We start from the raw sequence: 25425 nt of genomic DNA, 5'->3' as shown, positions 1-25425 counted from the left end.
AAGACCTATACACTTTTATCATGTACTTGCTGTAAGTGCATCAAAAACGTACATCATTTAGAGCAGGGATTCCCAAAGTGTGGAAAAATGCGCGAGAGGAAAAATGTAATGGTGGTCTCATTGTGCAGTCCTGTCTCCTAAAAATTACGTTCCCCCAAAATTAAAATACATTCTCAATTACGTTTTACCACGAACGTATTTTCTCCCTGATTACGTTTGTGTTTGACGTATTACAAATACGTTTCTCATCAACATATCTTTGCCATACTTTAGTCTTTATTATTTTTCTGTGATCTGCCTCGCCTCTACCCCGCCACCCACAAGTTATTGACCCGCGGCCTGTTCCGAGGGCTGACAGACCTGACGATCGGGTGCCTCGCGGCCGGGGCGGCTGCAGACCTCGCGTCCCGGCGCCAACGGGTGAGCGCCCGCCACTCGGAACCACAAAACCAAGTCCCGGATTTCACCCGGGAGACATTCTGGAGGTATTGTGACCGGGTGATGTGCCTCGTTGCTGGGGAGGTATGAGCCGAGAGTGGCGGGGTGTTATGGAGGTATATATTACAACTCGTGTTGTTCCCGTGCGTCGATGAGCGCATTTCTGCCGGAGACAGGCAGCGTGTTGTGGTAGTATTCTGACCGCGTAATAGGGAGAAGGAGAGGCGGTGGTGGAGAGGGAACAAAATGTTAAAGAGATGGTGGAATGTATGATTGGAGAGAGAGAAGTGAAAGAGTTGGACGTGATCCCGGTGTCCAACAACACTGTGTCTCCGCATCGATGCTTTGTCCGAAGACATCCTGGCTACATTAGTCGGTCGCGTGAAGAAGAGTGAGTTTCACTCTCTGCAAGTAGACGAGCCTACAGATGTGGCCAATCTGGCCAATCTTCTGGTGAACGTCCGTTAACTTTCAGAAGGAAGAGTTTTTGTCTTTTTTGTCTTTTTTATCTTGTAAACAAACGCCACGCGCGAGCAAACTGTTCTCTCATTAGTCCGATTTGTATGCGGCTATAAATAGGCTCTGTCGGGATGTAGAAGGGGGTGCGTGGCCTAAAAAGTTTGGGAACCGCTGATTTTCGAGGATGCAGTGTATGAACATTCAGTTGTGTGTCTTTGTTGTCACAATGGTATGGAATTGTTTGATGGAGTGTGTCTGATGGACTGCAGACTACTAGGACTCAGGGCTGGCCATTCTTTGACTTCTTTCTGATACAGGCCTCACAAATACCCCGGTTTCTACCAAAACTGTGTGTGTGTGTGTGTGAGAGGAACAGTGAGTTGAACGAGGCAGGGGAGAGTGAGCAGTTAGTTTGACTATGGAGTTCTTCAGGGCGTTCAGGTATATGGAGCTCGCTAGTTCAAAGAGTTGGTTGTATTTGTTCCGGGGATTATCTGCAGTGGATTTCTAAGTGTGTCGAGTCCCATAACATGTCATCATAACAGATCCTCATACTACCACCAGGTGGAAACATGTTGATGTTGATGATGTCTTTGTTCCCAAGTACTGTACTTCAGTAAAATGGTCAAATACTTTCTACTTCCACCTCACTACATGTCTGAGGGGAATATTGTATTTTTTCTCCGCTACTTTGGTCTTATGCTATGTTCACATCAAACATGCAGCAGATCTTCACCTCTTATTGCTCATGCAGGACCATTTGTGTTATTCGTGAGGGAACAGGCTTACCTCCATGTACATATATCACCCGCTGCCCAATGAACCACTATTGCTGCTTTGTCTGACAACCAAACCCTGTTGTGTCTTTGTTCATGACATCATCCGGAGACTGCAGCTGTTGTCACTGAATCGAACGAGCCACACGTCGGCTGCAGCGCCATGAAACCCAGATACACAGATTTTGCTGTGATATCATTGCAATAAACGCCTGAAAAGGTTTGCGCAATAACTCCATAATGAAGGTGATTTGTAAAAAGGATTACTTCATGGTTTGTCAGGTCTGTCCATAAGACAACAAGCACAACAACACGTTTGAAATGTTGATATCAATATCCTTGGGATAAGAAGAGGCTTTCTAGATCGATAATCTCCGAAGAATCTGAGAGAAATCAATACAAAGTTTGGCATGATATAGTTTTTGTTTGTTTTATTTTCATAGTCATTTAATAAAAGCTGTTTTGCGTTTCTCCCCGGTATTATAGTGTTTAATGTTCTTATCTTATTTCGTAAAACTTTGTGATAACTGTGACTGTCCTTGTATGTAGAAGGTTCTGTGTTGGAGGTGCAGCATTCCTTAGACACTGTGCCTTTATGTGTCTACTTCTCACCGCATAGCTGACATGTTGCATAGGGTTTTAAAGAGGCATCCCACTGTCAGCCAGTTAGCGTTACCACGGTGTGTGTTTGTTCTAATGCGAGTGCCTCGTTCACCAGTAAAGTAACAGACGGCATGAGTCCTGCCCCCTTTGGCACAATGCCGCTGCAGGAAGACATAATCAGTGCTCTGTCTGTGAAGATGATGTTCCCTGATGATGACTGACAGGTGTCTGTGCAGCAACCAGCCAGGACATTTTGTTATTACAGTGATTATGTGAATTCTGAGGAGGAAATAGAGAGAATGAGCCTCTGTGGAAGGAATGGAGAAGAAGAGATGCTTTAGAATGCACCGCTGACTCAGGCAGGCATCGTGCTCTGGGAGTTACATTCTGACCCTGAACATGTCTCTATAAATGTCCACAACGTCTGTCCCTGGCACCGGGTCATGTGACTCATCTGTACCCGGTTCATGAAAGCCTTCAGATGTGTTGTGTTATTGAGGGGATGTGTGTCTCTGTGGGATTAAGACTCCAATCCTGTTTATGCAAAAACACATCCATGTGCACACTGAGGCAGATATAATCAGAGGAGTTGTGTTTCACCACTTATAACACGGCAACATGTCAATCACATTGGCAGCTTTCCACAGCAGCTTTTAGTTCATCATACATCCGCCAGACCTGTAAACCATCATGGCTCATCCTCATACTCTCATGAATAAGGATGCAGCAGTTCTATTGAATCGTTTATAACCAGTTTAAGTATCCAGGATGAAATGAAATAACCTGAACAGGGAACTAAATGTAAAGCACTAGTAGGAGACACAATTAAAGGGAGTGTTCAGAGCTATACTTAATACTGTAATTCCTAGATATCCCAGAAAAATGTATTTGTATATTATCCACGTAATCATGAACCAGGACAGATGAAGACCGTAGAACCCCCACAGGCGGTTCTACGGTCAGATACTGCTGACGAGACTTAATACTTAACTTAATATTTCACCTTCTGCTTCTAACTGAATTGTTTTCTGTGAAGATGGAAGTTCATCCTGAAGAGACTGTATGCATGTAAAGAGCAGAAGTCGACGCGTGTTGCCAGCACGAGCAATGAGGAGCAACTTTTCATGAGCTATCATGTGGACCGGTGTACGAGGATAGGTTGTTAAAGTTCTAATAAATGAGTGTTGGGAAGAAATAGAGTGAAGAAGTTGATGAATGTGCGTGCCTTTGACTGGCGATTGGCTTATTGTCGATAGATGTATAGACTCGACAGGTGTGTACAAATATATTGATGCTTTTCTGGAAACGATTGTGACTGCTGTGTGATGGACCCATTCAAGTGCTCATCTTTTTGAGAAATGTTGAAAATACATGGATACCAGTGGTATGCTAAGGCCTCAGACCAGAGTGAGGAAGGCCGGTGAACCAGAGGGATGAGCTGCTGTGCTGTGCAGCGACCGAGACCTCTTGGCGGGGTTAACCGCAAGGTAATTGAAAACTGGTCGGTACATGTGACCGCTGTTAACTCGGTTCACTGCCCACTTATCTGCAGGTTTAGCTGATATTACTGAAGAAGGGCTGACTGGGCTCCTTGTACACCTTAACACCTTTAAAGGTTGTGCTGCGGTGCTGTTTGCCAGCAGACTGCACATGCTGAGTAACTGACATTGCTCCAGCTATTCCTTCAGCTCTATTTTATAGAGTGATACATTGAACAACACAGAAAAATGGCCTATTTATTGGACGACATAGTCATGATGAAGTGGGCTTTCTTTGTAACAGTTTGAATTGTGTCTTCTCCCCTCCCTTGGATGGATGGTGCCACGAGCACCGAAGCCTAGGGCTGGCTGGGTGTGAGTCCATGGTTGGATAGTGGATGATTCCTGAATGACTGCAGCTTGTGCTCGTTTACGAGGCAGCTGTGATTGACATGTGTCTGAACTGAAGGGACATTAGGGCTGGACTCAAGCCCTGTAACAGACTCATTTGGGTGATGTCATCGTAAACAGTGTTGCACGTTGGACTGTTACTGTTCCCAGAGACCCAACATCAGCCTGACAAGTGTCCACACAGTTTTCATTCCACTCTTCGTCCAGTGTCACTGTCACTCACGGGGACTAACACTGCCAAGTCTTCACCTAGGGGACTCGCCTTTAGGTTCATCTGGTAGAGTCAGTCCTCACTTCTGTATCACACGGTTAACGGACAGGGGAAGATGTGGAGTTCGAGAGCCTCTTAAACTGTGGGAGACCAGCTTTTCCGAAGAGTCAGCCGGTTTCAATTATAACCAAAAGCATTTAATACTTCTGCAGCTAAAACCATTGCATAGTGAAGTACATTATTTACAGTTACATAGATATATATTCTCTGCGCAGAGAGCATCTCACCCAACATCCCAGATGGGACCCACAGCTCATCCCACCAAAGAGAGCGAAGCCTTCTCCAGCCCTCCCCTTTTATCCATCTTAATTCCTATTGGCTAACTTCAACAGTCTCCTCCTCCTCGCAGGACCCTCGCACGGGCATGACCTGTAATTGCCTGTCTAGAAATCTATCTGTCCCTTACTATTCTAAATACATTCAATGACTGTCTTTTATTGCGTAACACTTCTATGATAAACATTCTATATAAAGATTTGCAACTTCACACATACAGGAGGCATCTTGTACCAGAGTTAGCAACAGAATGTCACTGGTTGTAACTGGTTTGGTCCTGTTAGAACCAGAAGCACTATATAAGGCTCAAGTGACTATGCTATACAAAGTGTCTAAGCAGTTTATATGTTAAATCACTTCGATCATGAAATAAAACTGTTTATATCTTGTGATGGTCATACTTTTATGCTTTCATATTTTTCTACAATCTCTTAACAGCACGCAAGGCGTGATGTCATTTTAATCATGGGCTGAGGGAGGACTTGTTGGGGAAGAGGGGGGAGAGACGGGGGAGAGGCAGCCCAAAAGTGTTATAAAAGAAGTAACTTGCAAACAGCAAGACGGGAATTCACGATGGGACGCCGACCGAGCCATCCATGGAGAAACACTGGACCTCGTTCGACAGCCGCGTCGGAGGACTTCGTCTCTGTTCACGGAAAGAAGACCGCCGTTCGTGGACAAAGATTGAAAGACGGAGAATCACCTCTCCCCCCTGCTTGACTTTAACAACTGGACAACGGATGGACACAGCCGCCTTAAAGACTTTGTACTGAGCCTTGAGGATCGCTGAACGGACTCCGTTGGCTGAGCAGGAGGGTCTGGCCAGACCTTCGCTCCTAACAACTCCAAAATAACCTTTTCATCGCACCTTTGAAATCCAGCTCCAACCGAGCCGACTCGGCATCGAAACTAATGAGTATAATCTCAGAAGAAAATTAAAGTAACGAATCAAGTATAGTATTGTTTTTATGTGACCTGTAGCTGAGCCCCTACCATATGTCCTGCAATAAATATCTAATCTGCATTTAAAGTAAATTTCTCAAGTGCATTAATTTTGCTGAAGTAGTAAATGTTCCTTGTTGCAGTAAAAGGTTAAATATTGTATGTCTAACAACTGAGTTCTGAATGGTTATCCTAGAGACCGAATCCACTTAACAATCCCTTACGGTTTTAGAAGTAATCCTAGCCGTTAAAACCTAACCTGGCAATTTACCAAGAGCACGGATGCAGAAGAGGGAAGCTGCCATAACCGACGCGCCCGGGGTCAGGGTGGCCCCTCGGCCGAGTGCGTGTTTACCGGAGGAAGCAGGGTAGACGTCAGGAGTAACGGCAGTTAGCAGAGCCAGGGGAGTTTCCTCGCAAGAACACCAGCTCGACAATCTTTTAATAGAGAGCTGAGTCAGTAAGTAGCCCCGTATCGGGCCAGAAGTACCCCGGATCTAACACCACCTACACATAAGCACTCCACGGATTCCACTGATTGTCATGATCATTTTGGAAGCAATCAGTGTGATTGCTCATAATGCGGAATGCTGTGTGATTCACCATGGATAACCTTTGATCAGCAGGCTCATTTATATGCATCAATATTCATGAGGTGCTTTGCATTCACCATTTATGGTTGAATGTGGGCGTGCAGAGGGCGGGATGTGAGGCTGATCCACATGTGCACATTTCCAGGTGGACTGATTTATAAAGGGAACACTGCCAGCAGGTGTGTGAACACTGCGCACACCTTTAGAAGTCAGATTTTTGTCTTTGTCGCATGCCAGTTTTGGCTTTTGTGTACACGTTTACTTTTAGTATGGATCCTACATGCTGTATTATCAAGGAGGCCCCTGGTGAGTATTTGTGGCTGTCAAAATCAAATGGAGTCAGAATAAACTACAGTGTGTGTTTATGATAATGCAGGAACATGTCAGCCATGTCACGTCATTGATGTGTTCTGAAAAGACTGGGAGTTCCATGACGCAGAGGGAGACAGTCCATCAGGCGTTGGACCATAGACTGTAGTGGTAGTTGTGACGTCCCCCATTGGTTTGTGGATAGCCTCCTGGTCGCCATTTTGGCTGTGGCCATTTTGTTTTTTTGCAACCAGTGAACAGCAGTGTTCACTGGCAGTGACAGAGACGCTGTATACGTCTCTGGTAGAGACCTGTCAATCACTGTGTAGCCCCGCCCTAAAGCATCCCCTGCTTTATGGTCTGTTTGACTCTAAATGGACCATAATGTACTAAATGAACATCATGCTGTATTGAAGAAGACTTGAAACTAGAGATTGAGACATAAACTCATGTTTACAATGTTTACTGAGGTAATAAATCAAGAGAGAAGTAGAGTCATTTTCTATAGACTTCTATACAACCAGAGGAGTCGCCCCCTGATGGACATTAGAGAGAATGCAGCTTTAACACACGAAGCTTTGGCTTCACTTAAAGAACCGGAGGTTGCCGCCTGCTTTGGACACACTCTCAATACATGTTAGTAGATACATTCATTGTTGGTGTGGCTGTGCACATAGTACTGGTTGATGAGAAGATAAATATAGAATATCATTAGCCATGTACTGTGATGAGTACGAGCAGCATTTTGAACCTGTTAGCTCAGACTGTAAGCAGGTATTGGGAGAAGGGAGCACTAAATTGCCCTTTTAAGAATTACAAGCTTGTATATGGAAGAGATTAGTAATACAGTATACAGTAACTGGAACCTAATGTATCTGTGGCAGAGGATTATGTCACTCTACTTGAGTACATGTGGGACTATTCTCTCTGCTAGTAACTGTTGTTGGATGTGACGGGCATAGAAAGCAGTGTTTCTGTTCGTCTGTGTGTGAGCATCTGTAAACGGCTCATATTCCACCCTCCAGCCCCTCCCCCACCTCCTTCATCTCTCCCCGTCTCATTACTGCCACACCTGACAGACTGCTATAATTGATTGTGCTGAAGGAATTACGTCGACTGCCTCTGATGCGCAAGGTGCTAAAGTTCACGTCTTCCGACACATTAATATGGAAATCCCTGTAAACAAAATGATATTTGTTCCCCTTTTTATGCAAATGTTTTAGAACCGAGCCAGTTATCAATTTGATGTTTTACTTGCGAGAGCTTTGTTTTGAGCCACATGTTGTTGGCCGGGTGGTCTGCTGCCAGTGATGCACTGCATCCAAGATGAAGTCCCTCTGACCTCGATGACAAAGGCCTTTCATGTTGCTCTGTTGTGGGGCTTCTTCTTCGTGCTTTGGTATTTAAGGAGCGCTTGTGCTCTGCCTCTAAGCTGACTACATAAGGCATGCCTTTTATAGTCATGTATTGTTAATGCCCATAGAATGACTAATCTGCACTATAATAGGCTGGTTAATAACTTACCTAGCCAGACGCAGAGACATCAGGTTGTGAAACACTCTCTGTTCTGATCGTATGTGTAATGAACAAGCTCTAAGTGATGAGCAGCATCCTCTGCGCTTCCTCTTTTAGCTGGTTGTTTGGGTTCTTCGGCCTGGAACGTCTGGTCTCATCATCTTTGTTTGCAGCATTTAGTTTACTCTCTTCAGTTGTAAGAAAGCTCTGATGAACCCTGGAAGTGTCAATAAGCCAATGTTTGCTGCATGTTTGCCCATAACTTCATGAAGTGATGATATGAGTGATAGTTCTGCTGCTGTTCATGCAGCTTTAGGATGCACAACCTGTTGTTTGTCTCACTTTACTGCTGATGCTTTGAAGCTCAGCACAGTTCATAGCAGCATATCTTAGTGCTGGCAGTAGTATTATAAACAGAATCACCTGTCAGTGTTATATCGTATCTGTAAAGTTAAGAGACTATTATGACTAATGCATTAACGTCTCAGCAGCATTTTGCATGTTGAGGTGGTGACATTTTTTCAATGTGATGTACTGTACAACAATAGATCATATTTTTATTATACTCATTCAATATTTAGAATTTTGAATTCCTAAATTCTTCAGTGGCTTGAAATGTAAATGATCAGGCAGCATACCTGTGACTCTGCTCGGGTACAGGCTTCCTCCTCTACACCTGTAGTCCCTCAGGATCCGTTTGGAACCGATGACGTCATCGGGCTTATTCTCTCACAGCCTCTCAGACCTGATGGAGAAGACATCATACTACTGTTCTGACTGTCTGAGTAGTGGTCCTCGGGACTAGTACTCAGCTCTGTCCTGTGTTTGTAACATTGGGGGGAGAACCCCTTCGAGATGAGCACAACCAGTGTGAGGCCACCATTGATGGAGTTTCTCTGATAGATGGTTGGTCAGCCTTATTGAGCACTTACTGTATTCATCCTAGTTTGTTTCTGTACTCTTGCTCTGGTTCATGCACTTCTGACTTCTGGTGACTAGTAGTTCTATTGAACACCGATGTTGAATACACTTACTGTATAAAGGAGTCTGCTCAATGACTGTAATGTCATGGTTGATACAGTTCTTTATTAATATCTATGGGTAATAGTGTTGTTTCAGCAGCCAAACAAAGCCACAGAGGACTTCAGAGGTCACCACAGTGTCTCATGTTAATATTGTGCAATATTAATTCAGTTATATTCAGCTCATTACCTGTTCTACTTGGGCTAATTGTAAATTCAGCTGTTAATCACAGTGATCGTGTGTTTCTACAAAATGTTGTGATTTCACAACTTATTTGAAACATGGATTCTTCATCTCGTTTACAAACTCCTCGTTGTTTAACAGGCAGTGTAAAGAAGCGGCTCTGAGATGCTTTGACTCTGTAGGTGAGCGGGGGTTCAGCACTGCCCCTGTGGATGTGTAGTGCAGGCTGGCAGGGGCTGGTTAGGTCTTATCTTGATGGGATGGTGTGACAGGTACTGCATCACATTAAAGGCCTTACCAATCTTTCCTGTCACATCCAGCAGGAGGCCCACAGATAGCCCCCCCCTCCCCCCCTCCAGTGTTCCCTCCTCTCACCATGTTTATACACAACATATTTTTCTTCAGGTCTCAAAGACAAAGTAAAGACTTGTGGGTAAGACCATTTACTTTGTCTTATAAGTCAATGAACTCGATCACAAAGCCCACCACTTTCTATAACGTGCTTTTATTTTCAGAATAGTGTTTACGGTCTTACTATCACAAGTGTTTGAGTGCTTCACAGCCTCTCACACATGCGTCCAGTCCTGAACACTGACCAGGACCTACATGCACATCTGTCTCCAGCAGCACAAAGACTCTCCTGGAAAGCTTTTCATTTGAAACTTCTGCAGATGTCGTTGGGAGTTTGACAGCAAAACAGAAAAAAACAGCCATGTGTTTGAAGCAAATTAGTGAATAAAATACTTGTGTGCATCTTAAATACATCTGCTAATTTCACCACGTGAACCTTTGTACTTGATCTTATTTCACCGAGTTAGCCGTCGCCTCCCGACGATGTTTGGATTAGATTCAACGACAAAATGCACTTTACAGCTAACCAGAGTGATGTACATGACGGTGTATGAATGACGAGTAAGGGCTACATATACTGTATGTGTCTATATATATATACGCGAAGAATTATATATACTGTATATACAGCAGTTGCCTCACCATAATGTGATGCACCTTAATGGTGGTAGATACTGATCAATGTCAGTGTATGTACGTCAGCAAGTCTCACTTCGATCTATAATCTATGCTCAATACCTCTTTTGCAATCTTGACCTGCACGTCACTTGGTCGCGGTAGATTGAGGAAGAGTTGGACAGTATCACTGGATGAATGCATAGCATAGAGTTTGGTGTAACTAGGACACTGTGTTGTCTGCTGGTCAGGTGGAATCCACCCAGAGTATGATCAGGATCCTGGGACTGTCAGCCACTCTACCCAACTATCTGGATGTGGCTGCCTTCCTGCACGTCAACCCCTACATCGGCCTCTTCTTCTTTGACAGTCGCTTCAGACCGGTGCCCCTTGGACAGACCTTTGTTGGCATCAAATCCACGAACAAGGTAAACAGACAAAGATGATGTGAATGTATTTACAAACCTATTCTCTCAGAAAAAGGATTCTTCCTGAAAGGCGGAGGTTGTACCCAGAATATTTTGTTTTTGAAGAACCCATTTTCTTCTTTGTAGGACTATGGGTTCCATTAAGAACCCTTTTCATCCAAAGAACCGTTTTACTAAGGAAGAGTTCTTCCAGGAATCCTCTCAGCCACACACCAGAAACATGTGATTGTGAACCATTATTGTTTTGGGTTGGCTGCACCACATCAGCCTTGCTGGACATGATTCTAATGGCCCCAGGCTAAAACCGAGCGCCTTATGCTGCGTTCACACCAAACGCGTCGATTTTTTGACCCGCCGCAAAATCGCGTCCAACGCGCCACCGGTCGTGTTCACACCAAACGCCGCAAAATCGCCGGAGAGGGGGCGTGGTTTATAGACCTGGATCCGTTCAACTGTCCGCCATTAACCATGGAAAAAATAACTTATATGTCTATGTGTTGTGGAAGTCACAGATATCCCGGGAAACTAAACGCCGTCATGTCTGGTTCATAATATTGTCCAGAGGAGCTCCGTGGATTGTATCGAGCTGTATTCACTGTGTCTAGCAAGCCACCGGTCGCTGTTTACTACAGCTGTATGAACACAAAATAAACTGATTTGGCTGTGATTCAACGGCAATAAACCGACAAAAAGGGACTCCGAAATAACTACGTAATGATACCGATTTGTAGGCTACTTGTCTTCTCAATGGAGCTCTGATGGATCGGTGCTAGGCTATGCTAACATCGTAGCAGCTCCACCAACAGTCAGAATAACGTCATGTAGACAGAAATACGGCAGCGTCTATTCATTGTTTGTACCGTATGGTTAACACACACACATGTATACACAAAGTTTGGTCCGGTCTCTATTGATATGAGGTATCGTAGAGCTCTGGTGAACACAGACGGCTACAGGATTTATTTCCTGATTCAACAACGGCAGGAAGTCAGTGATGACAGGGGGAGCAACTCAACGCTGATAGGCTATTGCGCCACAGCGTCATGCGATTATTTCGCAGAAGTTGAAAAATTTCAACTCATGCGTTGGCGATTTTGCGGCAAAATCGCGCCGGGCCAGTCTCATCGCGTCAGTGCATCGACTTTGTATGTAACGTTGACGCGCGTCAAAAAATCGACGTGTCCAGTGTGAACGCACCTTTAGGTTCCTCTTAGCACTGTTAGAAGGGTAAAAGGTTCTTGTTTTAACTCCCAGAGAGGATGAGACTGGATGGAACCAATACACCATAGAAGGGTTTATAAGTATGCTCATTCCGACTAGAGGATGTAGAGGGAAAATGCATAATACTGTGTTCAGCAAAACATATCCACTTGATGCATCAGGTCAGTGTTTTGAGAAAGGACGCCTGCCTTGTAAACTCCTATGGGCCTGATTTGAACACAATAGACAAAGGTTTTGCTCAAGCTGAATCTGCAATAGGGCGACTGCTACCATCATAACTCCATCTGATCATCCACAACATGACTCAAATATCAAAACATGATCAATACTAAAGCAGCACCAAAAGTAACAACCCAGTCATTACTTGAAACTGAAAAATGTCCTGTTCATCTTCAAAAGAAGCTCTTATTGGGCTGAAGACCAGTCCTGCGATGCTAAATAGCCTTTCACAGGCCGCTGAGGCAGGTAGAGCTGTGTTCAGCGTCACAGACAGCTTGCGCACAGCTGCGAAGGATTTCACGAATGCTAACCCTAATGCTAACACTAATGCTAATGCTAACGCTAACCCTAATGCTGCGCTCTCTCGGCTCCCGTCAATCCTATGGTATGGTGGCTAGCTAACGTTAAGTTAGCTAACGTTAAGTTAGCTAACGTGAGCCAACCAGTGCTGCAATGATTCTAGCTAAGATGACTCAAATCAACAAAATCTCACAACTGTCAAGACTTCGTCAGCTCACTAACTTGCTAGCAATCCACGGGTGTTGGTCTTCGTCACCACCGTAGTTTGTTGCGGGAGTAGCAGGTGCTTCCATTTCTTCTTCCGTCATGAAATCAGTCATCGTAGAGTGGAATTCTACTCATGTAGGATCGCTAGCTATAGCATATAGCATGTAGCATCCTGGGCATCACTGGGAATCAAAACGCCGCGGCTTTGAGAGCACTTGTTTGCAATTGTGCATTAACGTGATTAACCAATGATTTAACTTGCTGCTAGGATCACTGAGTCACCAAACCTGCTTGCAGTCTGTGTTCCACCACAGTCCCCGACGCTGCTCTCATGATTCATTTTGTTTCTAAAGATAGATTTGATTTTGTAGCGAGTAACGAAGGTTTCAGGGGAAATGTATCGGAGTCAAAGTATCAGTTTTCTTTGCAAAATGTCGTGAAGTAAAAGTAAAAGTCAACAGAAATATAAGTAGTAAAGTAAAGTACAGATATCCAAAAAAAACGACTGAAGTACAGTAACGAAGTATTTCTACTTCGTTACTGTACACCACTGCAAATAACCCCATATGGTTCTAGCCAGCACCTTTGTTTATAAGAGTGTTTAGGACCCTGAACATTTTCATGCACCTGTGGTTTAGTTCTTCAAGGTGATATGTGCATACAATATAGGTGCAAAAACCAAATATCTAAATCGTATTAGACTCCTCCACAGAACAGAACTTTAGCTTTAAGCATCAATAGAAGAGTCTGACTGCTACATCGGCATGGTAGCATGGTAGCATGGCGGCATGGTAGCATGGCCACTTGATAGGACCCAGGTGATTTATTTACATGTGTGATTGTAACTATTACTGCTGACATCATTATTTGTATTCCCCTATGTTTAGAGTAAACCAACATTGCATCCTCAAAAGAGAAGTGTTATTCATAGTAGAGGTTTAGTGAGCAGAGTATTCAAAGTAGGACCCGAGCATGCACACTATGTAGGTTACAAGTCTATGTGCATGCATTTCATGAGTTACTTTAGTGTTCAAACGTGCTTATTGTGACTGTGTGTCCTGTTCAGATCCAGCAGCTTCATGACATGGAGGAGGTGTGTTACAACAAAGTTCTGGAGCAGGTTAAAGCCAGTCATCAGGTAAGAGCTCCTCTGCACGTTGGAAGCTCACTTACAGAATGCAATGTGAAGAGGAGTACATTTAGATGAGTATTCACGAGAGAGCTGTATATTTATAGTAACACTACTCATTTCTACATGACAACTGTGAATTTTGTGAATCAAGACAGTTAATTGACTCAGTATATCAGGCCAATCAGTGAGAGCAGATTATGTCCACTGAACAATTCCCTCTTCCCTCCAAATGACTCATCTCCCTTATTCAGACTTCTCATTGAAAGCTGTTTTCCCAGCAGTCCAGGTTCTGTGACCAGGGCCGGACTGGGGGAAAAAAGTGGCCCGGGAGTTACTGTCAGACCGGCCCACTCAATACACGGCATGTATTTCGCCGGTCTACGGCGGCCATTCGCACCTCCGCCGGCCCCGCCCCGACCGTCGCCCGGCACGAGCGCACGGCGCAGGCCGCGTTATGGAGAAAAGTTTTTAAAAGCACCGTAGTGTCCAGCCGTGCTATGGCGTCCTCAGATCGCGAGGAGTAGTGTAATGTCAGTTTATACTGTTGATACAGTTTTCACTGATTATTGACTTTCGGTATTAGAGTAAATTGAACGTGTTCTGTGAAGCATATAATGTAGTCGGGGCCGGCGATGTCATAGACCGGCCCAAACCCTGTCGGCCTACCGGGGATTCCCCCGGTATCCCCGATGACCAGTCCGCCCCTGTCTGTGACTTAGTCTTATTAAGTAGCGGGTTCAGTTTCCTTCATACCTCGTTCTGACTGAGACTGTCACAGTGGAATGTCTGGACTCGGCCCACAGTAATGCTGCTGTAGCTCTAGAATACAGAATACAGCACATCTTTTATGCTTCTGGTTCCCTTGAAAATACTTCTTTCAACTTTTTCAGGAATAGGACCTCCTGCAGTAAATATTTGTTGTGAAGCGTTTTGAATGAACAGCTGCTATCTAACGTGTCTACAGTCCTTATCTCCCCCAGTGTTACCCTCCCCCAACCACCACCCTCCACTCATTCTGCTTCCACTCCACAGCCTCAGTCGGCCTGTTGGGAGGAGGAGAGTTGTGAATTCAGACTTTAGCGTTTAGCTCCCGTCTACTCATCTAGTACAATATGTACCTCTGATAGGAGTTGAACTCCCTGTTGAGCACGGGTGTTATCCTGTGTGCATCACTTTATTGCAAGTGTTCACACACACACACACACACACACACACCCTTTTTCACTTCTCTCTGGCCCATCATCTCCCTCAGAGACACAGTCTTGCTGAAGCCCCTCGAGAACTGTAACTTTTCATCCACCTGGTTGAAACTAAATCCGGCTTGTAGGTTGAGGCCACAGCTCGGCTGGGGAGGCCGCGTCTTTTCTGATGATTAAATTGTCAAGAAGTGGCTGTGACATATGTTAATATCAGCTAGGAGGATCTGATGGATGAAATCTCCTCTATGACTTCCCTCCCACCCTCCTGTTGGGAAGCCTGCTGCCACAGAGAAGTTTAATAAGCCGAGAAGCCGGCGGTTACAGCCGACGATGCTTCCACACAGCTCAGCGGTGCTGATAAAACAACTTCAATAAATAACATTTGCTGCAGTGGTCTCTTTGGACCCGCTGTGTTTGGAGCCAACACACAGCTGGTTGCTGTGTGCAATATTGTTTGGTCTAATATTAGATTTCCAAAATAAATGTTTCATAAATACATAAGAACAATATCCACAGGGTTTTTCATAGCTATTTACAGGTAATTTATGAAACCAAATGTGGGTCTTTTTCACAATTTCACTTATCGTATCAGTGTAAACAATGGGTTCATATGTTTGACCCTTTATGTGTTTTTAATATTTTCTAGTGTATGGCTGGACAGTGTATGCTCAATGTGCTAACTTACAGCCAACTGATGAAATGGATAGTCATTGGCAGAGTAGCTCGCTCTTATTCAGAAGATCTGCGGTTCGACCCCCGGCTCCTCCAGTCAGCATTCCAAAGAGTCCTCGAGGAACATACTGAAGTGTGTGTGTGTGTGTGTGTGTGTGTGTGTGTGTGTGTGTGTGTGAGAATGGGTGAATGTTGACATGTCTACAGCGCTTTTTTTAAATCTCAGAGATCGGTAGTTCTATTCCTTCCATATGGGCAATGTGCAAAGCAACATTAAATATATTAAATATGAATCTGCAGTTTCCTTTAGTGTTCCCAGTAGCAGTGAGTCGTTAAGTCAATGATTGAGTACTGTCCTAACCCAGATGTAACAGAAGGCTGCTGTTCCTGTTGAAAGAGGAGCAGACGTTGGGGAAAGTCAAACACTTGAACACATAGGCTCAGTGGGTCAGGGTCAGACTTCATAGGCCGGCCTCGCTCTGCTGTGGTCCAGCCAAAGAGCTCACAGTGTGTAGAGTAAATGAAATGATAGCTTTACTACATTTGTCTGCTTAAGCAGTCTGAGTTATTCTTCCTCACTTTCACAGGAAGAGGTCTGTTAAGGGCCATCATGAAATGATTAGAGCAAGCAAAGCCTGTTTCTATCTTCACACTTTTAAAAAAGTGAATCATTTAAGACAATAAACCTGTCGAGAGCATAAGAGGGTACATGTACAGACGCATCACCTAGGGCTGGGGAATGCATTCATATTCTATCAATGCTGTGATATGAAAGTACATCTTGTCTTTTGGATGTTGTCATATTGTAATATGGCAAAAGTCCTCTCCTGGTTGTAAAAGCTGCATTACAGTGTAGTGATTTCACTTCTGAACATACCAGACTGATCTAGCTGTTCTATTTCTATTTACCCACTTAGTCATTGTACCCAAATTACTAATGGATATCAATCAAAAACCTTATTAGGGCCCGAGCCGCCGACAACGTCGGCCTGGCGAATTCCCTATTGAAATTGTAGGAATCCGTTATTATTCGGACCCGAGCCACCGACAACGTCGGGCTGCGAAGGCCCTATTGAAATTGTATGGGTTATTATGGGTTATTATTATGATTTATCTTTTTGTAGGGAAGGAGCTTGTAGGGGCACTTGGAATTTATGAAAACTCACCATTTTTGCACCCCTCTCAGATCTGAGGTAGAAACTCTGCTGCCCAAATTTGCATATGTGTGTGGAAAAAAATGGCTCTCTAGCGCCCCCTACAAATCGGACCGGCCACGCCCCTCGGCCAGTATGTCTGATTGACTTGAAAGTTGACCCACATGTCCGAATCCGCTAGATCTAAAAAAAAAGGATTTCAGCCTTCGCATTTTAACGAACTCCTCCTAGAGAATTTATGCGATCAACTTCTCTTTTGGTCAGGATGTTCTTAAGACCTTTGTGATTAAAAGTTACTCAAATCTCGCGCTTTCATCGAAGAACCTTGACGTGGCGTGCCGGCCATTTTGCCTCATTGTTTTTGAAAAAATAAATTCTTGTAAGTTCTTATAACTCCAAGGTACATTATCCAATCCACACAAAACGTATTATGTATGATGCTACAGCAAGCTTGAACATATTTCAATTGAAAAAAATGCAATAACTCATAGCGCCGCCTACTGGCTAAAGGAAATGTCATATTTTATACTTTTCTTTATACCTCCTAGCCAGGTGACCTGATGACTTTCAAATTTGGTAAGGCTAGCCTTAAGACATTGATGATGGATGATCATGAATATTGTGCGCTTTCGTTGAACGCTGTTGCCGTGGCGACGCATCGTATTCATGAAACAGGAAGCTGACGGTTGAGTGTGTTGGGATGCTCAAAAACGTATGAAACTTTGTACATGTGTCGTAGGTCACAGGAAGACATAGTTCATATGGTTTTTTGGCTTGTCCGTTTTAAATTGCCTCTATAGCGCCCCCTACAATATTTCAAAAGAGCAGCCCCAGCGCTACGTTTGAGCTACATGTATGAAAGTTGGTAAGCATATGTATCCTATGGAGACTTAATTATATGTCTCTTGGAACCATGCTCTAAACCCGACTGAAAGTCGGCCATTTTGATATTTGTGTCATTTTTCCATCGATTTTCGCCTATTTCTAGTCGCTATACTTTGACGAACTCCTCCTAGGGACTTCATCAGATCCACTTTAAATTTTGCTGGTACCATGTCAAGACCGTTGTGATTAAAAGTTATTAAAAGCTTTACGTTTGACAGAATCGTTTAGCCGTAGCGAGCGATTACTTTATGTGATTCCTCATGAAAAAAGCTGATGTAACTCAGCTGCACTTGTTCCAAACGGTCCCAAACTTCACATGCTTGATACCACTCACGGCCTGAGGATGTCTACAAGCTTATTTTCACTAGTACTCACAGCGCCACCTGCTGGCGAAAGGAAATCTGCGTTTTCTGACAAACTGCATTCCATTTACGTGACTTTTACACTACGCGGTTCACACTTGACACAGAGCAACACGACGCACGCGTTCTGTAGCGCCAGGCAGAGGACGCAGGAAGCATCGGACTGTTTGCAAAGCGTCAATTCCGGCACCAGGCGGTCCACGCGGGATTAAACACGTCTCGCTCGCGGACGCGCCGTCCGACGGTCGCGGACATTCTCGGACGCGCAGGCCGGAGTCCCACCGGCAGGCCGACGCGCGCATGGCGAGGGCCCGTTCATCGCTGGTCGCAGCTTTAATTTATGATTTATCTTTTTCTGGGGATGGAGCTTGTAGGGGTAGTTGGAATTGATGAAAACTCACCATTTTTGCACCCCTCTCACATCTGGTGGAGAAACTCTGCTGACCAAATTTGCATATGTGTGTAAAAAAATGGCTCTCTAGCGCCCCCTACAAGTCGGACCGGCCACGCCCCTCGGCCAGTATGTCCGATTTACTTGAAATTTGACCCACATGTCCCAATCCGCCAGATCTAAAAAAAAGCCTCTCAGACCCCTAAGCTCCGCCTACTTAGATTTTCCGCCATTTTTAATTTAGTGTGAAACCCATTTTTGCTGTCTCCTCCGACATGCTGGGTCCAATTGCTACCAAATTTGCTGTGTATCAGTAATGGATCTACCTCATCAAAAATTATTAAAAGCTTTCTGATACCTCTTAGCGTTTACAAGATATGGACCAATAAACATCTTAGGGGCGTGGCTTAATATCAATACACAACTTCTCAACCATTTGTCCTAAAATTCCAAAATTTGCAGCATATGTGCACATCGCAGGCTGTAACATACCCTGAGAATTGTTTTGCATTCAACCACTAGGGGGCGCTACAGTAAACCCGCAAAGTTGTGCTTTTTGTCACTTTTTGCATTTTTCTGCCTTCGTATTTAAGGAACTACTCCTAAAGAATTTATGCGATCAACTTCTGCTTTGGTCAGGGTGCTCTTAAGACATTTGTGATTACAAGTTATGAAAATCTCGCGCTTTCATCGAAGAACCTTAACGTGGCGTGGCGGCCATTTTACCTCATTTTTATGAAAAAAATAAGTTGTTATAACTCCAAGGTACATTATCCAATCCGCACAAAACTTCTTATGCATGATGCTCATTCAAGCTTGAACAGACTTCAATTGAAAAAAATTCAAAAACTCATAGCACCGCCTACTGGCTAAAGGAGATGTTTTTTTTTTTACTTTTAGTTCTTCCTCCTAGCCAGGTGACCTGATGAGTCTCAAATTTGGTAAGGATAGCCTTAAGACATTAAGGCCGAGAATATTGTGCGTTTTCGTTGAACGCTGTTGCCGCGGCGACCCATCGTTAGCCATGAAAAACGAATCTGATGGTTTTACGAACTTACGATGCTCAAAAACGCATGCAACTTTGTACATGTGTCGTAGGTCATAAGACGACATAGTGTATATGATTTTTTTAATCGTCCGTTTTAAATTGCCTCTATAGCGACCCCTACAATATTTCAAAACAGCAGCCCCAGCTCTACGTTTGAGCTACATGTATGAAAGTTGGTAGGCATATGTATCTGGAGACTGGAGACTGGAGACTTAAATATAAGTCTCTTGGGACCATGCTCTAAACCCGACCGGAAGTCGGGAATTTTGATTTATGTGTAATTTTTCCATCGATTTCGGCCTATTTCTTGTCGCTATACTTTAACGAACTCCTCCTAGGGACTACATCAGATCCACTTTAAATTTTGCTAGTACCATGTCAAGACCGTTGTGATTAAAAGTTATTAAAAGCTTTACGTTTGACCTCATTGTTTAACCGTAGCGGGCGGCTACTTTATGTGATTCCCCATGAAAAAAGCTGACGTAACTCAGCTGCACTTGTTCCAAACAGTCTCAAACTTCACATGCTTGATAAAACTCATGGCCTGAGGGTGTCTACAAGCTTATTTTCACTAGTACTCACAGCGCCACCTGCTGGCGAAAGGAAATCTGCGGTTTCTGACAAACTGCATCCGATTTACGTCACTTTTACACTACGTGGTTGACACTTGACACAGAGCAACACGACGCACGCGTTCTGTAGCGCCAGGCAGAGGACGCAGGAAGCATCAGACTGTTTGCAAAGCGTCATTTCCGGCACCAGGCGGTCCACGCGGCATTAAACACGTCTCGCTCGCGGACGCGCCGTCCGACGGTCGCGGACGTTCTCGGACGCGCAGGCCAGAGTCCCGCCGAAGCGCACATGGCGAGGGCCCGTTCATCGCTGCTCGCAGCTTTAATTGTGTAAATATTTTGTGAAAGACACAATAATGTCGGCCCAAATCAATATGGAAGCATGTGGTCAAACATCTTGTAATGTGTGATATCGGCCAGCCCGAGCATCACCAATGAGAGGAGAACCCGTCGTGAATCAGTGAAGAACAGAACCAGTTCTGCTCCCATAGAGCACTGATGCGTCAGGAGGACCTATCTTCTGGAACAATGCTGTTCATCCCTCAGCAGAGCAGAACACACTGAGGAGCACCGGAGCTGTCCCAGGCTCCACTGGAGCGTCATCGAACTCATCACTAAGGCATTGATGTGGGCTTTGACATTTTGAGTTTTTTAAGAATATTTTATTTTTCCAAGTGTTTTAACAATGCAAGAGAACATGCAGAGCGTACAGAACACAGTACATTACATTACAAACAATTACATAACAAGTCAAGAAAGAAAAAAAGAAAAAGAAAATACAAAAAAAAAAGTAAATAAATAATTCCCCCCACCCAAACAAAAAAACAACAACAACAAAACAGAAGGTTGGTGCATAGAGTGACACAGCACCGACACAGTGTATGTTGAGACTCAGAGCTCGACATAGTTAGTCCTGTGCACTGATAGTGTTGTACCCATGTGCTCCACATAAGGCTGCCAGACATTCACAAATAAATTATATCTCTTTCTGAGACGATATGTAATCTTTTCAAGAGGAATACAGTCTTCTATAATTGTTTTGTATTATTATTGCTAATTATTACATCACGATCTCATGTTTTTTGTGATTTGTACATATTGTATTTCTTGTTTTATTTAACTTTTTTAGCATAATGAATTCATTCAGTCATTCTATTTCTTTATTTATTGTTGGAGTACATCCTCCATTCTTCTCTGTATTGTCAGTCCTTTGTTTGAAAGGTGCTCTCTGAATGAAGCTGGTGCATTGGTTGACCTCGTGTCTCTGTGTGCCTCAGGTGATGGTGTTTGTCCACGCTCGTAATGCCACAGTGAGGACGGCCATGGCGCTGATCGAGATGGCAAAGAACCACGGAGAGACATGCTTCTTTCAACCAGACCAGGGTCCAGACTACGGCCAGTGTGAGAAGCAGGTAGGAGAGCTCTCTCTTTAATCCCTTTATAACAGGCATGCAGCATTTCTTTTGCTGTTTTTATATAGAATAGGTCACCAATGTGATTTTGCAGATTCAATGCGTTTTTGAAATTGGGATTAAGGGGTGGGGGGGGGGGGGGGGGTTTCCATCAAACGCACCACAGTGTGTTCCAGAAGCAGCTCTCTGCTCCGCTCCACTGAGGTCAGCACAACAAGCCGATGGGCGTGATCGTCTTGCTAATGCTCATCCAGCTGCTGTGAGCGTAGAGCAGAGCGCGATGAAACATCACAGCAGTACACTGACATACAGCCACGCTGGAACCTCTCCCAATGCTCACCTTCTACTTTTTAATATTCTATGCATTTTGGTATTTTCAAATTCACAGCATAATAGAAGCTGTTCAGTTGTATTGCCTTCTGTTTACTTGTTTGTACAGTGCAATACACAAGTGTACACAGTATTCCTTATTGTTCTGATGAAGATGATTTTCCAGAGTCAACACATGCTACTTTAGTGGCCAGCAGGACGATGTGTGATTCTTTGACATTTCAGGACTGTTAGTGTGCCGTCACCAGTATTAACATGAAAGTGAAAACGATGCTGTTTGCCAACACAAATAGCCCGTTAGCCTTGTTCCACCATCCACTTCAACACGGCTGTGTTGTAGCCAGACATTCAAGCTGCATCTCTAGAATAACCGTGTTGTCTCTTCAGAGATGAAGCTAGCTGCGGACGTGTTACAGCTAGCTAGTGTTCTGATGGTTAGCGTGCCGGCTACAGTAGATTGTCAACGAGCCCCAAACGTCACTGCGTCCTGTCCCACATATGTGCCGGTACATTTAGCTGCGACGCTTTTTAGCATTTTGGAATTCCATCGTTGTGTTCCACTTACTGTGTCACACCCAAACAAAGGCAGAGCAAAGGTCACCGATGATTACAGCAGCAGAGTTGAACATGTAGCCATATCTTCAGGTGTGAAATACAAACAATGCAAATACTTTTCAAGGGGAAGACCTGGTTCTCCTGGACTTTTTATTTATTCAGACGCAGTGTGAGGGACTAACCTCTTCTCACTGCTACACATTTACACCGAGAGCTACACAGCTTCGGCTTGTGGGAGCTCTCAGTGGGAACTGGCAACGCCCAGGAGAAGCAACATGACAACAGAAAAGAGGGCAGTGCATTCGCTGATTCACGGCTCATCATTACTGTCACTCCATACAACACAGTTGTGCTGCTGTGGTGCATGCATGAAAGCAGGACACTGATTGTGTGTTTCTGTGTGTGTAATCAATGCTCTCTGTGCTGGGAGACTACACAGAGGTGGAGCTACATCCTCCCTCAGAGGATGGTCAGTCAGACTCCAACTCCCATATTTAAATATGCTGCAACAGAAGGCGGAGTGATAAATTTAGTAACCTTCTCCTTCGTTCCCTGGGGCCAGCCAAGATTGATGCGCCTCTAATCTCTCCTCTATTTAAATGGGATATGTATACAAATCAGATCACTTTTCATGCTTTCTAAAACTGGAAACAGAGACAAGAGATTACGCTATTGGACTAAAAATAGTGCGCCGTGGCCTGGTTAGTCTTTGGAACAGTACTTTAGAAGCAACTGTTTCCACCGTGTTTGTCCATGAATGAATCTGGTTGTGTATGCACTAACTGTGCATGGATTCACTGCCTGTGTGCCAACATGACGAGTATGATCCACTCCATTAGTCCGTCGGTCTGGCCTGCTCTGGTGAAGGAAGAGGCATCAGGCTGATTCCACCTTAAGCCCACACAGATAATGCACTGCTTATTTGCACTCTGGAAATTGCCCCCGCATTAATATTTATAGGTGTTTTTTAATCTCCAATATGCATATGCAGTGAAATAAAGCACCTCTAAGGTCAGTCATATAATTTGGTGTTTATTTATCCAGCTTTGAAAGTCAGAAGTGATTCCACGATGTGTTTTTCCCTCCTAATGTTATTTAATTGGCTTAATCGCGGGAGGTTGGAGAGGCTGTCAATCAAGCTTAGATATCTCAATGCACCCACTCTAATCAATTCTTGTAAATACCGTTTTGGTGAATAATAAATACATTTAGAAAGGGCATTTTATACAACAGTCCTCCAGTCCTGCCTTTTGATCAACACATGGTATAGAATTGGTGTATGATAAAGAAAGCTGTGTGTGGCTGTTACAGGTGAACAGTTCAACATGAGGCTTTGACGTGCCCCTTTGTCTTGGGTTGTCATAGTTCAGCATTAACCCTGAGTTAGTCCCATGCAGCGCGTGGTAAGTTGACTTATTATGGCCGGCAATAATATATTTTAAATGATACTGAGAGGGCCTGCTCATTACAGACATTTGTGCACAGTGCATGTCCAACTCATTAGAATGAGCACATTTATTTGGGAAGAAGCATAATGCCGGCCACATTTAGTTTTTACAAACATAATCAGGAAATAGTGTTGTGAAAGTGAAGCGTTTGCAGGGATTGTAGTGTGTGAAGACTGAGAGTGAAGCTGTAGCACATTGCACTACTTCCCGAGGGAGCCATAGTGTTGCTGGTTAGTAGTGAGTGTTGATTTGCACATGTGAAGTGTTAAGTGTTTGCCTCATGCTTGAGAACGTGAATGCTTGAAGAGGCAAGTATTTGAATTACCAATAACTAAGATCTTAAAAAAACAACAACCAAAAACGGTCAACACGGTTGCAACTAACTCCTATATTCATGATTGATTCATCTGCCAACTCAATCCTCACAACTAGTGACTGTCATTTTAGAAGTCACAATTACCCATCCTTCTGCTGCATCAGCACCACGGACAGCGCCGTGGATTGATCGACACGCAGCACAGTGAGAGCCTCTTGTGTGACGCATCAGGCAGACTAGACTAACACATTCAACTCAACAACCCCTCTGCTGCTGGGGGACAAGGACAGCTCATCCCCATTCATCACCCACCGGCTGTACACTCTTTGTCTGTCAGTTGTGGTTGGTCATTGGGTGGGTAATTCAGCTGTTGGGATTGAAGAGGTATTAAAGCAGTTATGGATATGAATCAGAAGGATTTGAGGCTACAAATGTTTATGATGTAAATGGAAAGAAGTAGCAAAAGAACTGTGATGGTGTGAAGCATGTTATATTACCCCAACCTCTGCCTACAGCTCTCTCCAGAGAGTATTGTATTCAAGAGACCATTTGACTTTCACTTGCTCCCCCCCCCCCCCACACACACACACCCGTCTCCCTCGCGTTTGAATACCCAGAGATGGAACCATGTGACCGGTTCGAGAGGAGAGAGGAGCTCTACTGTGGAGGTTCAGAGACACCTTGTGGTCCCATGAGTCCATTACACAGATGCCGTTCCAGGCCTGTCGTAGCTTATCGAGGGCTGTGTAGCAGCTTCAGCACTACAGCATGCTTTCTATGCTGGGCATTCATGGCATGTGGAATGAAAGATTTGTCTGTTAAAGGGTATAACTCAAGAAGGAGTTTTGGGAAGTGATGCTGCAGCGATGTACTGACACACCCTCATCTTTTCTCTTTAAACTCTCCATCTCTGTGGTCGTCAGATGTGCAGCTTTCATGTCTTTCTGTTTGACAAGACACAGCGATGCCTGTGAGTGCCAGGCCTCCAGGGACTCCACAGCAGCGGCTCATTAATGTCTGTGTTTGCTTTCATTGGTGCTATTTTTACAAGTCTAGTCCACCACCAGTCCTTTCATTGTGTCAGATCCATGACAACCTGTCACCGTGCCAAACCAGCCCCGGTACACTGATCTACAACAATGAGCTGCGACGCAAAGGCTGCTGGAAAACAGGAATGACACAGTGGAGTGACGAACACACATGTCATAAAGATGGCCTTAAATAGAAACGGGGCTCAGTAAAGTAGTGGGACAGTGTGAAGAAACCGGAGGACGTCTCATCCAGCCTGCCTATGCTGATAGTGTGGATAGCTTCTCCCTCTTCCTCTTGAA

At 44.3% G+C, this 25425-nt stretch overlaps 1 protein-coding gene across 2 annotated transcripts in view; it reads left to right on the top strand.

Annotated features, from left to right (window-relative positions):
* Positions 1-25425, top strand: part of ascc3 (activating signal cointegrator 1 complex subunit 3) — a 246923-nt gene that overhangs the window by 113354 nt on the left and 108144 nt on the right. For both annotated transcript variants that reach the window (XM_079276288.1, XM_079276289.1), the window contains exons 12-14: positions 10495-10671; positions 13685-13756; positions 21311-21445. In XM_079276288.1, the coding sequence (XP_079132414.1) occupies positions 10495-10671; positions 13685-13756; positions 21311-21445 (384 nt within the window). The remainder of the gene's footprint in view (positions 1-10494; positions 10672-13684; positions 13757-21310; positions 21446-25425) is intronic.

The sequence above is a fragment of the Melanostigma gelatinosum genome (assembly GCF_949748355.1).
Source record: "Melanostigma gelatinosum genome assembly, chromosome: 9".
NCBI classification, from domain to species: domain Eukaryota; kingdom Metazoa; phylum Chordata; class Actinopteri; order Perciformes; family Zoarcidae; genus Melanostigma; species Melanostigma gelatinosum.
Note: the sequence above shows the minus strand (reverse complement) of the source record. Positions and strands in the feature narration are given on the sequence as shown.